Source organism: Triturus cristatus, chromosome 10 (genome assembly GCF_964204655.1).
Source record: "Triturus cristatus chromosome 10, aTriCri1.1, whole genome shotgun sequence".
In the NCBI taxonomy this organism is placed as follows: Eukaryota; Metazoa; Chordata; class Amphibia; order Caudata; family Salamandridae; genus Triturus; species Triturus cristatus.
The window spans coordinates 756,154,378-756,168,952 of NC_140593.1; the positions used below are offsets into that span (position 1 = coordinate 756,154,378).

Genomic DNA, 14,575 nt, shown 5'->3' on the forward strand with positions numbered 1-14,575 from the left:
TAGAAGGAAAGCCCGGAACATCGTCGAAGGTTCGAAAGATCAATGGAGTATCTGTCAAATTCTCATCCGTGCCCAATGACACCAGTTTTCCGCCTTCCTCCGGCACCAGGCCTGACGATGTGGCCACCCTGCTCTGGAATGAGAGCGACCTCCTCCTTTTCATCAACGAAGAAGCGACAGAGCTTGTTCGCCTGAGTCGCCGGTCTGGTACATCTCAGGTGAAGATCGCTGCAGCGGATGCTGTCTGCAGACTATTAGCAGGCCTCCTCCGGGGTATCGAAGAAAAGAATAGCAGACAGAAAAATAACCTTCAGGCAGGCCAGGAAGAGAAGCATATAACTGAGGTTAAGAGCACGAAGCTTCTGCTTCACCTATTCAAAGGAGCGGCAACATTGCTGCACTGCCTTTTTATAATCAGAAAAGATGAGAATTTTAGAGTTTGAATATCGGAGTTCTGACTGGGCGAGGGCCTCACGTAGGATAGTGTCTCGGTCTCTAAAGTTAGGCAAACACAGTATTACAGGTTGTGGAGGGTCCCAGTTGGGGGCTTCAGCACCAGCAAACGATGTGCCATCTCGATGAGAAACAAATCTGAAAGCCTGCCCCCAGTGACCCAGGACCGCAATCATTCCTCCAGCATCCCAGCAAGGCCAGATGGCTCCAAGGATCTGGGAAGACCAATGAGCTGGGGGATATTATGCCTTGAGCAAATTCTCAGTGCCATCCGCTCTCTCAGTGAGGCTCGCTACAGAGGTGGATAGTTTGGACACCTGACGTTTAAGTGTAGCAACTTCATACTTGGTTGTAGAGATCAGCGTTTCAGTTGAGGTCATTCTGTCTGCTACATACGCAGATCTTAGCACAGTAGGGAAAGGTCCACTCAGAGGCCATCAACTTTGGATTCCTCAGCATCTCTCGAGTCCTGGATGGCCTTAAGAATCGCTCCCAGGTCTGCTGCAGCATGCTGTGTAGAGGTGGCTACCGGGGCCTCAGCATTCTCCTTGGCGTCGGATGGGGAAGGGGGACAGTGTATTGGTCCATTTTGGTGTGAGCAGGTGTCAGCGGTGGGAACTTCCTGCACCCCATCATCCAGGTGCCATTCGGCCTGACGATACACAGATGAATGGCATAGGCTGGGCAGGCCCATTTGCCACTCTGAGTTGGTCCCCGCTGCAGCAGCCATCGGCCACCCCAGGGACCAGTGCGCTGTCAGGCACCAAACTAGAAAAGGCCACAGGTGTGGGGAATGGTGGCAGGGTGCATGGCAAAAGATAGACCGAGCCGAGGGTGTAATCAGGTGTAGTGGTCGGTAAGGCCCAGCGGATCCGTCGGACTGCATTGACGGGCTGCATTCACAGCCCGTGAGTGCAGTCTGTGTGCAACTGGGACCCCCAACACATATATGGCCTAGGAGATGTCAGAGTCTAGAGATGGCAACAGCTACCAGTGATACGGTAAGCCTCAGCCCGCTCAGTAGGCAGCTCCAGCTGCTACTGGTAACAATGTGGTTGACAGCAAGCATCCCTCCCCCAGAGGCAGGCCACAGAAGAGGCCACACGACAACAGGACCAGCCTCCAGGTCCTCAGGGCCAGATCTAGCCCTCTACTGCCAAACACACCACCGGCGCCCAACACGAGACCAACAACAGGCCCTTGCTCACTAGTCCGGGGCACACCCTGCCGAAAGTCGCATACAATCTGAGCGTCCTTCCGGGGCCAACAGGGTCAGCCAGGTAGGGCTCAGTAGGGCCCCAGCACAGGACCTGATAGGGCTCACCACCCAGAGAGGAGAAGCAGGCTGCGCCCATCTGTCACAGTCTGATTCATGCCCGTGATCCGCAGGTCTGCCAACAAGTTAGGGGGCGGCTCCACCACAGCGGTCGGCACATCTACCAGCAAGCCAGGCCCTAGACGACCAGCCCAGGATCACCACCAGCTGCTGTCAGGCCACACTCCACAGGTCCTCAGCTGGAGCACAGCGGCACAGCCATCATACACAATGCTGCTCCACCCTTGGCACTACATGCTCAGCAAGGCCTCACAGGGTAGAGGGGTCAGCGGAGATCCTCACCTCTACACCACTTCAGGACTGGGGCAAGCAGATGACTTCCTCCCCAGGCCTGGGGCAAGCAGCACAAAAAGAGTCCCAATGGATGAGTGACATTGGGAAGGCCCACAGCAAGTACCCAGTCAGCCGAGCAGGGCCCAAACAGGACAGTTGGTCTAGGAACAGAGTGTCTCCAATAGCTCCAAATGGCCTGAGGGCCAGCAGGATGGCCACACCACTGGTCCGGAGTTCCTGCAGTCAGGAGGAGGTTGCTGTCAGGACGGTTGGAGAAGAAACAGGTGACTGGAGCTTCACGAAAGCTCAACCGCCATCTTGGCTGCCTTGCCCACACCCCCCACAATTACATATTTAAACTGATTTTAAGGTGTAATGGTTAAATGATCTTTAGTTACTGCTGTCTTTTATCTTCGCTCTGGCCAGCTAGATAACTTATCATTCTTTTTTTTTCTCACTCTCTCTCTTTCTGTCACTGGGTCCCTCCATTCTCCCTCTGTTGGACTGGGGAAAGTTGTTCATAGTACCAAACTATAGGCCTTAATAGGATGTCTGGCTGTTGGATCACCATCAGGCCATGGATGGCGGTCCGACTGCCGACATCTCTTCGGTCCGACCACCGCATTGCGATGCTGGTCGTTGGACCCAGGCTGTCGGACGAAAGACCGCTGCTTCCACCAGGATCAGGAATCCTGATGGGGCAGCATTTGGAGCAATGTTGTAGTATGGCGGCAATGCCGAGGCAGGCACCGCCGTCGGGATTACAATATCCCTTTCCGACAGACTTTTCATGATGGGAACACTGTCATGAAAAGGTTGTCAGAAAGGAATATGGGGGGGGGGCATAAACAGGGCCCCTGTTCGCCGTGGGCCACAGAAAAGAGCCCTGAGTGCACATGTAGTGCCCCCACTCACCTCCATACACTATGTGCCATGCACAACATGGTGCATGTCACACGGTTCCTGGACGTGCAGGAGGTGCATGCACAGAGTTGGCATGTGCTGCGACCCTTTCCCAGGGCTGCAGCATGCCCCCGCTCTGTTTCAGACTGCCGACCCGGCGGTCGCATCCAAATAGGAGGATCAGACAACCTGCATGCTCGCGGTCTAGTGATGCCTTCAATGTTTCTGCTCTTTTAACTCACCTAAACACACAATGGGAACAGGTGCTCATAATGCTGTGGTCCTCACACAAGTAATATTTACCTGGTTTGATCAATGCTCAACAAAGCTACGATGCCTAACCCAGTCTGCAAAATGTGGGTAATACATTAAATGAAAAGAAAACAGCATTTGTTAAGCGCGTAGCTACCCAGGGGCATCCCAGCGCTATGGCACTAACAGAAGGGCACTGCAGCACACTTAAGGGAAAAGCAGTCTTTAGTAATTTCTGGAAGGCTAGAAGGCTGGGTTCCCTCCGTAGGCGGAGGGAGAGGGTGTTCCACAGTTTAACGGCATTGTAAGCAAATAGGTGGCTGCCACTTCTGGCCCTCTTAATCCTGGAAACAGAGGCCAGATATAGATCGTCTGAGCGCAGCTGTCTATTCACCGCATATGGCTGGACCATGGAGTGGTTGATCGCAGGACCATTTCCTGTTAACATCTTGTGGACAATGCACATGCCTTAAAGTTGACTCTCTCCCGAACAGGGAGCCAGTGGACGGACTTCAAGGCGGGCTTTGCAGATTACCGGATCGAGATCCCCACAAGAAGCCTTGCAGCGCAGTTCTACACCATTTGGAGTTTTGTGAAGGTCGAGTCCAGAGCTCCGAGGTAAAGAGCATTCCCGTAGTCAGGTGAGAAATAAGTACCATAAGCTTTCTTGCCTGGAAGGGGAGGAGTGAAAGCACTTTATGGAGCATCCTGAGGATGCCATCGCAGGAAGCTGCAACCTTCCGTGTCTGGACCATAAAGCTGAGGTCTTGATGCAGCCAGATACCCAGACTCTTCATCTGGGTCTTAGGGACAGGGACGGGGCCCATGCAAGCTGGCCATATAACATCTGCCTTGAAGATGGATGGATTACCAAGGAGTAGCAACTCGGTCTTATCACCGTTTAGTTTTAAGTATGATTGATTCATCCATTTAACTACCTCTTCTAGACAGGGACAAAGGCAGATGGAGGCCTTATCAGAGTGGTTCAGAGCTACGACCAGTTGGGTGTCATCAGCGTAAGTCACTATCTGAACCCCAAATGGGAGCACGATCTCTGCAAGCAGACACACAAACATACATTACAACCTCACCTCATCTCACTCATCGGAAAGCATGGTCACCACCTTCAGGAAGGGCAGCTAGGGAGAATCTTCTACTTGCCATTAATTGACTTCAGAGACATTGACACAACATGGCAGATACCAAAACCACAGCAAGTACCCTGTTTTAATTTATTCTGAAGTCTCTTCCTGAAAATAGTGGTGGCAAATAAATGACATTGAAACAAACGTTTCATTTAACAACATCACAGCTATCAATACTGCATAAAACAGTAAATTAACAGGAAATAATATCTGCTCAACTTCTATGATAATACTATTTGCCTCTGTTTGCACATCCAAGCTACAAAGTAAAGAGCAGATTTTAAGTATGCTTGACCACACCACAGCTTTGATGGGACATAGCATGAATATACATGTCACCACTGAAATAAGCACCACACTTCAAGGGCCTTCATAGGACACTTACTTCATAATCCACAGTAAAGGTGACGCAAACTAATCATAAAGAGCCTGTGTGCAGTTCTCCATTGGCTACATTACTTTTGGGAATTCTTACTACTATGCAAATATGACCTAAACATAAAATTTTTGTTGTCACCTTTTTGCACATATCAGAAGTTCTACTTAGCAAAAATACATGGTCAGGAAGATGATGATGATCAAAATGAGACATTAAAATCATCCCAGTTCACTGCATCCACCAAGTTGTTGTTGCTTGGAGAATCAAAGCCTGGGACAACACCACCCAATGAAAGGTGAGCTTACAGGATCACGAAAAAGTCAATTTGAGACGTCTTTTGTCTAAGAAAATGGGCAGGTATGTGAATTTTATTCTTCACTGCAGGAGTGCAGAAATTTTCACCAGCATTTGAATTTCCTTTTTATGACCTGTAGACCATAATAATGCAGACTATTCTCCTCCAGAGCTTTACTGTGGTGACCAGGAGTGTCAAAAATGCATGACAGGAAATGACAGGGTTCCACAGTTCATACACCAAATGTTTATGTAACTCTTGCTGAGGTAAGAAATATTAGAACTGTCGCAACTTTATTGGGTATCAGGAAGATAGCTCAAAATGTTGTATTTTTCTGCAGTGTTTCTTCTTGTTTATTTCTGTAAATAAAAGAGGAGATGTATGTTAGAAAGGTTGTTTTTCTTGTTCAAGAACTGTTACCAAAACATCACACAGACCATTTACGTACATTTTCATTGACTCTCTGATACATTGCTCACAGTACATGTTCAGGAAGGTGATATTAACACTGCATATAGGGTTTTTGAGAATTGGATTGACTCATCCCTAGAGACTCTGATACCCCAAAAACAGAAATGCCACAGAACCAGGACTAACGTTACTTGGTTCACAGCCAAAATCAGAGAGTTTAAGAAAACCTGTAAGAGAGAGGAAACAAAGTGGAGGTCGCACTATGAGGAAGACAGGAAAGCCATCTACAAAAAAGCATAGAAAAATAAACAAAATGCAATTAGGAAAGTGATGCTACCGGACTTTGCCGACAGAATTGCTCAGTCCTCACAAGCCTCCAGATAAATTTATAAGATCGTAAACTCCGTTCTGAAACCCAATGTTGCTGGGGCAGGCGCTTTGTGTGACATCCTTTCCAAATATTTTGTGGATAAAGTTACCCGCATTTATGACTCCCTGGGAGGTGAAGATGTTCTAAAGAAAGAGTATGCAGTTCCTCAGAGAGACGGGGGAGTGATGGTGTAGAGAAGAGACCGTAAGAAAGGGGAATTCCTCTATTCGGAACTAGGGTCCTCACACACCCAGCAAGCTAGGTGTCATGCTTCATCATATGGACCTGCTCCTCGTCGGGCCGGCGCTGCAATGCCCGACGGGCACCCTAAAAGGGGCTCTTTAGCGGAGATCTTTTGTTCCTGGCCGTATGATGCAGTGTGTGTGAGAGGGACCTAGTGGTGTAGATGTGAGTGCAGGTGTGTGATTAAAACAAGTTGGAAAGTCCAGAAATATAATTTTATTGAAAGTGGCTCTCCACCTGATTAAAAAATGAAAACAGAGTGGCAGCTAGCTGATATTATGATTCAGCATGGCTATGCTCTTCTGTGGTGGTCGACATGTTTCTTGCCCGGTGGTCCTATTGATCCGTGGCAATTCTTCAGGACCTACTGAACTGTCAATGATCTACACAACGTGGTAAGTACAAATGTTACCTGCCACACGTTATATGGAAAACGATCTCGCCATATGTCTAAGGGGACCTAGAAAAAAGAAAGTTTTTTAGGAAGGTAACCCAAGCATAGGCAGTGATTAAAATTAGTACTGTACAGGTAAATCTCACATAGTGGTGATAACCCCCTTTACCGAATGGCACAAGTACACGTCCATTGTCACCAAGTGTCAAAATATCCTATACAGTGAGTAGGAGTTCTCCTACAAAAGTGAATATAAAACCAAGCTATTTAAAAACAGAAGACTGGAAGTGTTGTACTCCCTCTGAGGAAGTAATATGAAGTGACTACAAGTTTCTCCATAGTGGCGTCATGGGGCACTCACCTATTGTGGTGTGATACCTTGCTCCTATCCGTGGCCGTGGCGCCACCGGGACACCAAGATTCTGGTGTCCTAATGAGAAATAGAATGGTAAATGGAAAAACAGAGTGATACACGGAGGGCAACTAGCCCGACAAGTATCGTCAGCACATTAAAAACAATATCGCCCGTGTGCGATCCCGTCACATGAGCTGCCGTGGTGCGAGTCGTGAAACACACGGGACAATAAGATGATAAAAGAGCACCACGAGGTAAACTAAAAAAGAAGAAGTCACACCAGAGGCGTATGGATCGTAAATGCCAACCAGGACAAGGTATCAGCCAGTCAGAGATGCGTAGCCACAGAATAAAATAAAATAAAGGCCCCAACACGTCGTTGCTCGCACCACGCATTGAGTCTGGGGCAAGCCCGGTCTGCCGTAACGGTGAAAGGGAACCGGCGAGAACCAGGGGAAGCCCCCAGCTCCCACGGAGTGCCAAGCAAAGTGCGCCGGGAGACCGATAGAAGTACAGCTTGTGTGGTACACTGACAGCATGTAATATCAGAACTTGTATACAAGCGAGCACCGACAACACCGCATCTTAGTAATACTTCTCTAGTTTAACTGCGGGATTGCAATCACCACTAAACATCACCCCATAAGTTGCGGACATGCATCCAGACCACTCACATGACCCATTACTTACATCTGGGCTCGTTGCAGTATCGCTGCAGCACTTACTTGAAGGTTGTTGCCGGAATGGGCTGTCAACCTACCCTCGCGCCACTCGACCCGGGAATACTAATGCCCGGCAGTCTTCCATGAAAGATATACAGGCTGGTGTGTTCGACAGGGGGTGGGCAAAATACCCGGAAGTGTGTAATGTGAGTGCGCGGAGCCAGACCCATGGAAGGGAGTGTCAAATTCAGCGGCCATCTTGAGATGTGATCTAAGATACTAAACTCATCGTTTCTCAATGATTAGTGATATTAATCCTGCTTGGGTACAGAGTGGAAAACATTGTCCTGCAAATAAGGGTGTGACAATGCGGTGGCCATGTAGCCTGAACAATAAATTGGCTAACTAGAAGCACTGGTCAGTGTTAGACATCTAAGGCTGCATCTATAGAGTGAATGAGAATGACGGCGGCCATCTTGGAGTGGGTGAACCTAACAAGTGTCCCTAATGTGTCTAGGGGGAAGGCCCAGGATAGCGAGTTAATGATACGTCTACTCCTTAGAGAACACAGTATTAACATGAGAGAAGGTCTGTATTATCTGTCCATGAGTGCTGCCCATGGAATCTGATCGTTCAAGCCTTCTAGGTCTGTCCTCAGACGGTGCACCCATCGCTGTTCAATCTTAAATAGGGCTCTTTGTGTAATCCTAGGGTGTGCCTCAAGGATTAACCATCTAAGGGAGTCTGGTGTGTGATTATTCCATTTGCAGTGGGTATAAAGTTTCGTGGTTATTCTCTGGCATCTCACATTACTCTTGTGCTCTGTTATGCGTGTCTTAACTGATCGCATGGTCATGCCTACATACCTTTGTTCGCACGGGCAGGTTATTAAGTAAATACACTGTGTGGTGTTACAATTGGTATGTCGCTGTAACCTCCAGGTAAAGGAGTCTGAAAAAACCACCTCCTTGATCACCGCAGTTTGATGGCACACAGTACAAGATCCACAAGGATAGGGTCCTTTCACTGGGGGGAGACCCCAGAGGGTGCTTTGATCATGGTGGTTGGTTGGTCTTGGTCTTGTATTAATCAGGATGTCCTTCAGATTTTGGGTGCGTTTAAAGGCAAAACGTGGGGGCGGGATAGTGAGGTCACCCGCAGTGAGAATCCCCCAGTGTTTCTTGATAATGCCCTTTATGAATGTAGAGTTAGGAGTGAAAGATGTGACGCAGGTCAGTGTCTCTGACTTTTCCTTACTATTGGGTTGTAGTAGGATTTCTCGTGGATTGTTACGAGCCCTCTTCAATGAGTTTTTTACCTGGCGGTCAGGGTAACCTCTTTGTCTAAGGTTAGAGCTCAATTGGTAGGCTTCAGTTAGGTAGTCGTTGGTGGAAGAACAGTTCCTCCTGAGACGGAGAAACTGCCCAAAGGGTAGATTGTCCTTTAGGGCCCTAGGATGATGGCTACTGTATAGGAGCAAACTATTCCTGTCAGTAGGTTTCTTGTAAAGTGTGGTGCTAAGGCCTGTGTCCCCTAGTGTGACCATAAGGTCCAAGAAAGGTACATTGGAGTCAGAGATGGTGTGTGTGAATTTAAGGAATGGATTCTGGGCATTGATCCATTCGCAGAATGCTAAACATGTCTGCTGGTCCCCCTTCCAGAAGATTAAAATATCATCAATAAAGCGCCTTCACAAGGTTAAATTGTTGATAAAGGGATTGCTGGGGTGCCTGATGACTTCCTCCTCGAAGGTGGCCATGTAGATACAGGCCACACTAGGGGCAAAGGTGCTCCCCATCGAAGTGCCCTGCATTGGTGGAACAGCTGTTTATTATACTCGAAATAGTTCTCAGTAAGGGCCAGTGTGGCGCACTCCATCACAAAGGGGATGGGGGTAGGTGACGTCCATTCCTCTCTCATGAGGGCACTTTCAATTGCCGTCAGGGTGGCACGCTGGGGGATATTCGTATATAATGCCTCCACGTCCAGCGTGACCAACAGGTCAATATTGCTTGTGTCGTGTGTCTCCTCTATGACTTGCAAGATATCTGTAGTGTCACGGATATAGGAGGGAGTTTTTTTGACCAAGGGTTGTAAAAAATGGTCAACAAACCTCGAAAGAGGTTCCAAAAGTGAACCTATACCCGATACAATGGGGCGCCCTGGGACTGGTGTCGTGCCCTTATGTATTTTGGGCAGAGTGTAAAAATATGGGATCTTAGGCTCCTTTGTATTGAGAAATTCAGCTTCCTTTTTACTGATCCAACCATTACTTTCAGCTTCAAAAGTGATGATCGTGATCATAGTGGTGAGTCTAGGTGTAGGGTCAACGGAGATGGGAGTGTAGTACCTTGTGTTGTCAAGTTGTCGTCTACACTCTCGATCATAGTCAATGGTGTTTTGTATCACCGTGGCCCCTCCCTTGTCAGCCTGTTTGATAATAATGTTGTTATCATTGGCTAAGGTTCTTGCTGCAGACAACTCCGCATTAGACATGTTATGAAAAGTACCTCTGGCAGGAATTGTACCCAGGTCACGAAGGACAGCCTTCTCAAATGTGAGTACTTCCGGGGGGACCATGTTGTTAGTGGGAGTAAATCTGGATGGATAACGTAAACCCGTATCCGTGGACTCAATGGCTGGTTGGTCTTGAAAGAATGCCTTTAGACGTATTTTTCTAAGGAATTCATGGATCTCACAATTGTCTCTGAATTTGTCTGTTCTCGGTGTAGGGACATAACCGAGTCCCTTCTCGAGGACCTCCTCTTCCAAGGGACTCAAGGGTCTGTCTGACAGATTCACAACTAGTTCTTTTTCCCTCTGTTTCTGCCCCTGGGAGCCGACGGGAATTGTTCCTGATCCTGCCATTGTACTCCTTTGGGTGCCCCTCTTTTTCGCCCTCTTCCTCTGCCCCAGCCTCTGTCTAAAAAAGGAGGGTTGCCTGGGGGATAGAACTGGGGCTGTCCATGCGGAGACATAGGAAACTGCCAAAAGAGGGGTTGTGGTGGGCCTGTATAGACCGGAGCGTTACTGTAAACAGGGTATGAAGATTGAAAATTCCTTTTCTGCTGGTTACCTCCCCAACTATTTGAGCTCGAGTCACTACTCGTTGAACCCCTTCTTGAATTGTCTGGACTTTCATCAGATGAATAACTATTCTTGGTTGCCTGGAAGTCTGCTTTCAGATAAGGATAGATCTTCTCTTTATCAAACTTCTGAATGTCATGACATTCAGAAGTTTGATAAAGAGAAGATCTATCCTCAAATAGTTGGGGAGGTAACCAGCAGAAAAGGAATTTTCAATCTTCATACCCTGTTTACAGTAATGCTCCGGTCTATACAGGCCCACCACAACCCCCCTTTTGGCAGTTTCCTATGTTTCCGCATGGACAGCCCCAGTTCTATCCCCCAGGCAACCCTCCTTTTTTAGACAGAGGCTGGGGCAGAGGAAGAGGGCGAAAAAGAGGGGCACCCAAAGGAGTACAATGGCAGGATCAGGAACAATTCCCGTCGGCTCCCAGGGGCAGAAACAGAGGGAAAAAGAACTAGTTGTGAATCTGTCAGACAGACCCTTGAGTCCCTTGGAAGAGGAGGTCCTCGAGAAGGGACTCGGTTATGTCCCTACACCGAGAACAGACAAATTCAGAGACAATTGTGAGATCCATGAATTCCTTAGAAAAATACGTCTAAAGGCATTCTTTCAAGACCAACCAGCCATTGAGTCCACGGATACGGGTTTACGTAATCCATCCAGATTTACTCCCACTAACAACATGGTCCCCCCGGAAGTACTCACATTTGAGAAGGCTGTCCTTCGTGACCTGGGTACAATTCCTGCCAGAGGTACTTTTCATAACATGTCTAATGCGGAGTTGTCTGCAGCAAGAACCTTAGCCAATGATAACAACATTATTATCAAACAGGCTGACAAGGGAGGGGCCACGGTGATACAAAACACCATTGACTATGATCGAGAGTGTAGACGACAACTTGACAACACAAGGTACTACACTCCCATCTCCGTTGACCCTACACCTAGACTCACCACTATGATCACGATCATCACTTTTGAAGCTGAAAGTAATGGTTGGATCAGTAAAAAGGAAGCTGAATTTCTCAATACAAAGGAGCCTAAGATCCCATATTTTTACACTCTGCCCAAAATACATAAGGGCACGACACCAGTCCCAGGGCGCCCCATTGTATCGGGTATAGGTTCACTTTTGGAACCTCTTTCGAGGTTTGTTGACCATTTTTTACAACCCTTGGTCAAAAAAACTCCCTCCTATATCCGTGACACTACAGATATCTTGCAAGTCATAGAGGAGACACACGACACAAGCAATATTGACCTGTTGGTCACGCTGGACGTGGAGGCATTATATACGAATATCCCCCAGCGTGCCACCCTGACGGCAATTGAAAGTGCCCTCATGAGAGAGGAATGGACGTCACCTACCCCCATCCCCTTTGTGATGGAGTGCGCCACACTGGCCCTTACTGAGAACTATTTCGAGTATAATAAACAGCTGTTCCACCAATGCAGGGCACTTCGATGGGGAGCACCTTTGCCCCTAGTGTGGCCTGTATCTACATGGCCACCTTCGAGGAGGAAGTCATCAGGCACCCCAGCAATCCCTTTATCAACAATTTAACCTTGTGAAGGCGCTTTATTGATGATATTTTAATCTTCTGGAAGGGGGACCAGCAGACATGTTTAGCATTCTGCGAATGGATCAATGCCCAGAATCCATTCCTTAAATTCACACACACCATCTCTGACTCCAATGTACCTTTCTTGGACCTTATGGTCACACTAGGGGACACAGGCCTTAGCACCACACTTTACAAGAAACCTACTGACAGGAATAGTTTGCTCCTATACAGTAGCCATCATCCTAGGGCCCTAAAGGACAATCTACCCTTTGGGCAGTTTCTCCGTCTCAGGAGGAACTGTTCTTCCACCAACGACTACCTAACTGAAGCCTACCAATTGAGCTCTAACCTTAGACAAAGAGGTTACCCTGACCGCCAGGTAAAAAACTCATTGAAGAGGGCTCGTAACAATCCACGAGAAATCCTACTACAACCCAATAGTAAGGAAAAGTCAGAGACACTGACCTGCGTCACATCTTTCACTCCTAACTCTACATTCATAAAGGGCATTATCAAGAAACACTGGGGGATTCTCACTGCGGGTGACCTCACTATCCCGCCCCCACGTTTTGCCTTTAAACGCACCCAAAATCTGAAGGACATCCTGATTAATACAAGACCAAGACCAACCAACCACCATGATCAAAGCACCCTCTGGGGTCTCCCCCCAGTGAAAGGACCCTATCCTTGTGGATCTTGTACTGTGTGCCATCAAACTGCGGTGATCAAGGAGGTGGTTTTTTCAGACTCCTTTACCTGGAGGTTACAGCGACATACCAATTGTAACACCACACAGTGTATTTACTTAATAACCTGCCCGTGCGAACAAAGGTATGTAGGCATGACCATGCGATCAGTTAAGACACGCATAACAGAGCACAAGAGTAATGTGAGATGCCAGAGAATAACCACGAAACTTTATACCCACTGCAAATGGAATAATCACACACCAGACTCCCTTAGATGGTTAATCCTTGAGGCACACCCTAGGATTACACAAAGAGCCCTATTTAAGATTGAACAGCGATGGGTGCACCGTCTGAGGACAGACCTAGAAGGCTTGAACGATCAGATTCCATGGGCAGCACTCATGGACAGATAATACAGACCTTCTCTCATGTTAATACTGTGTTCTCTAAGGAGTAGACGTATCATTAACTCGCTATCCTGGGCCTTCCCCCTAGACACATTAGGGACACTTGTTAGGTTCACCCACTCCAAGATGGCCGCCGTCATTCTCATTCACTCTATAGATGCAGCCTTAGATGTCTAACACTGACCAGTGCTTCTAGTTAGCCAATTTATTGTTCAGGCTACATGGCCACCGCATTGTCACACCCTTATTTGCAGGACAATGTTTTCCACTCTGTACCCAAGCAGGATTAATATCACTAATCATTGAGAAACGATGAGTTTAGTATCTTAGATCACATCTCAAGATGGCCGCTGAATTTGACACTCCCTTCCATGGGTCTGGCTCCGCGCACTCACATTACACACTTCCGGGTATTTTGCCCGCCCCCTGTCGAACACACCAGCCTGTATATCTTTCATGGAAGACTGCCGGGCATTAGTATTCCCGGGTCGAGTGGCGCGAGGGTAGGTTGACAGCCCATTCCGGCAACAACCTTCAAGTAAGTGCTGCAGCGATACTGCAACGAGCCCAGATGTAAGTAATGGGTCATGTGAGTGGTCTGGATGCATGTCCGCAACTTATGGGGTGATGTTTAGTGGTGATTGCAATCCCGCAGTTAAACTAGAGAAGTATTACTAAGATGCGGTGTTGTCGGTGCTCGCTTGTATACAAGTTCTGATATTACATGCTGTCAGTGTACCACACAAGCTGTACTTCTATCGGTCTCCCGGCGCACTTTGCTTGGCACTCCGTGGGAGCTGGGGGCTTCCCCTGGTTCTCGCCGGTTCCCTTTCACCGTTACGGCAGACCGGGCTTGCCCCAGACTCAATGCGTGGTGCGAGCAACGACGTGTTGGGGCCTTTATTTTATTTTATTCTGTGGCTACGCATCTCTGACTGGCTGATACCTTGTCCTGGTTGGCATTTACGATCCATACGCCTCTGGTGTGACTTCTTCTTTTTTAGTTTACCTCGTGGTGCTCTTTTATCATCTTATTGTCCCGTGTGTTTCACGACTCGCACCACGGCAGCTCATGTGACGGGATCGCACACGGGCGATATTGTTTTTAATGTGCTGACGATACTTGTCGGGCTAGTTGCCCTCCGTGTATCACTCTGTTTTTCCATTTACCATTCTATTTCTCATTAGGACACCAGAATCTTGGTGTCCCGGTGGCGCCACGGCCACGGATAGGAGCAAGGTATCACACCACAATAGGTGAGTGCCCCATGACGCCACTATGGAGAAACTTGTAGTCACTTCATATTACTTCCTCAGAGGGAGTACAACACTTCCAGTCTTCTGTTTTTAAA

At 48.0% G+C, this 14,575-nt stretch overlaps 1 protein-coding gene across 1 annotated transcript in view; it reads right to left on the minus strand.

Annotated features, from left to right (window-relative positions):
• Positions 1-4,435: 4,435 nt before the first annotated feature.
• The window catches only part of LOC146789960 (ectonucleotide pyrophosphatase/phosphodiesterase family member 7-like), a 320,802-nt gene continuing 310,662 nt past the window's right edge, over positions 4,436-14,575 (minus strand). Inside the window, exon 6 of the mRNA XM_085628277.1 lies at positions 4,436-5,395. Coding sequence (XP_085484403.1) covers positions 5,353-5,395 — 43 coding nt within the window. The 3' untranslated portion in view covers positions 4,436-5,352. The remainder of the gene's footprint in view (positions 5,396-14,575) is intronic.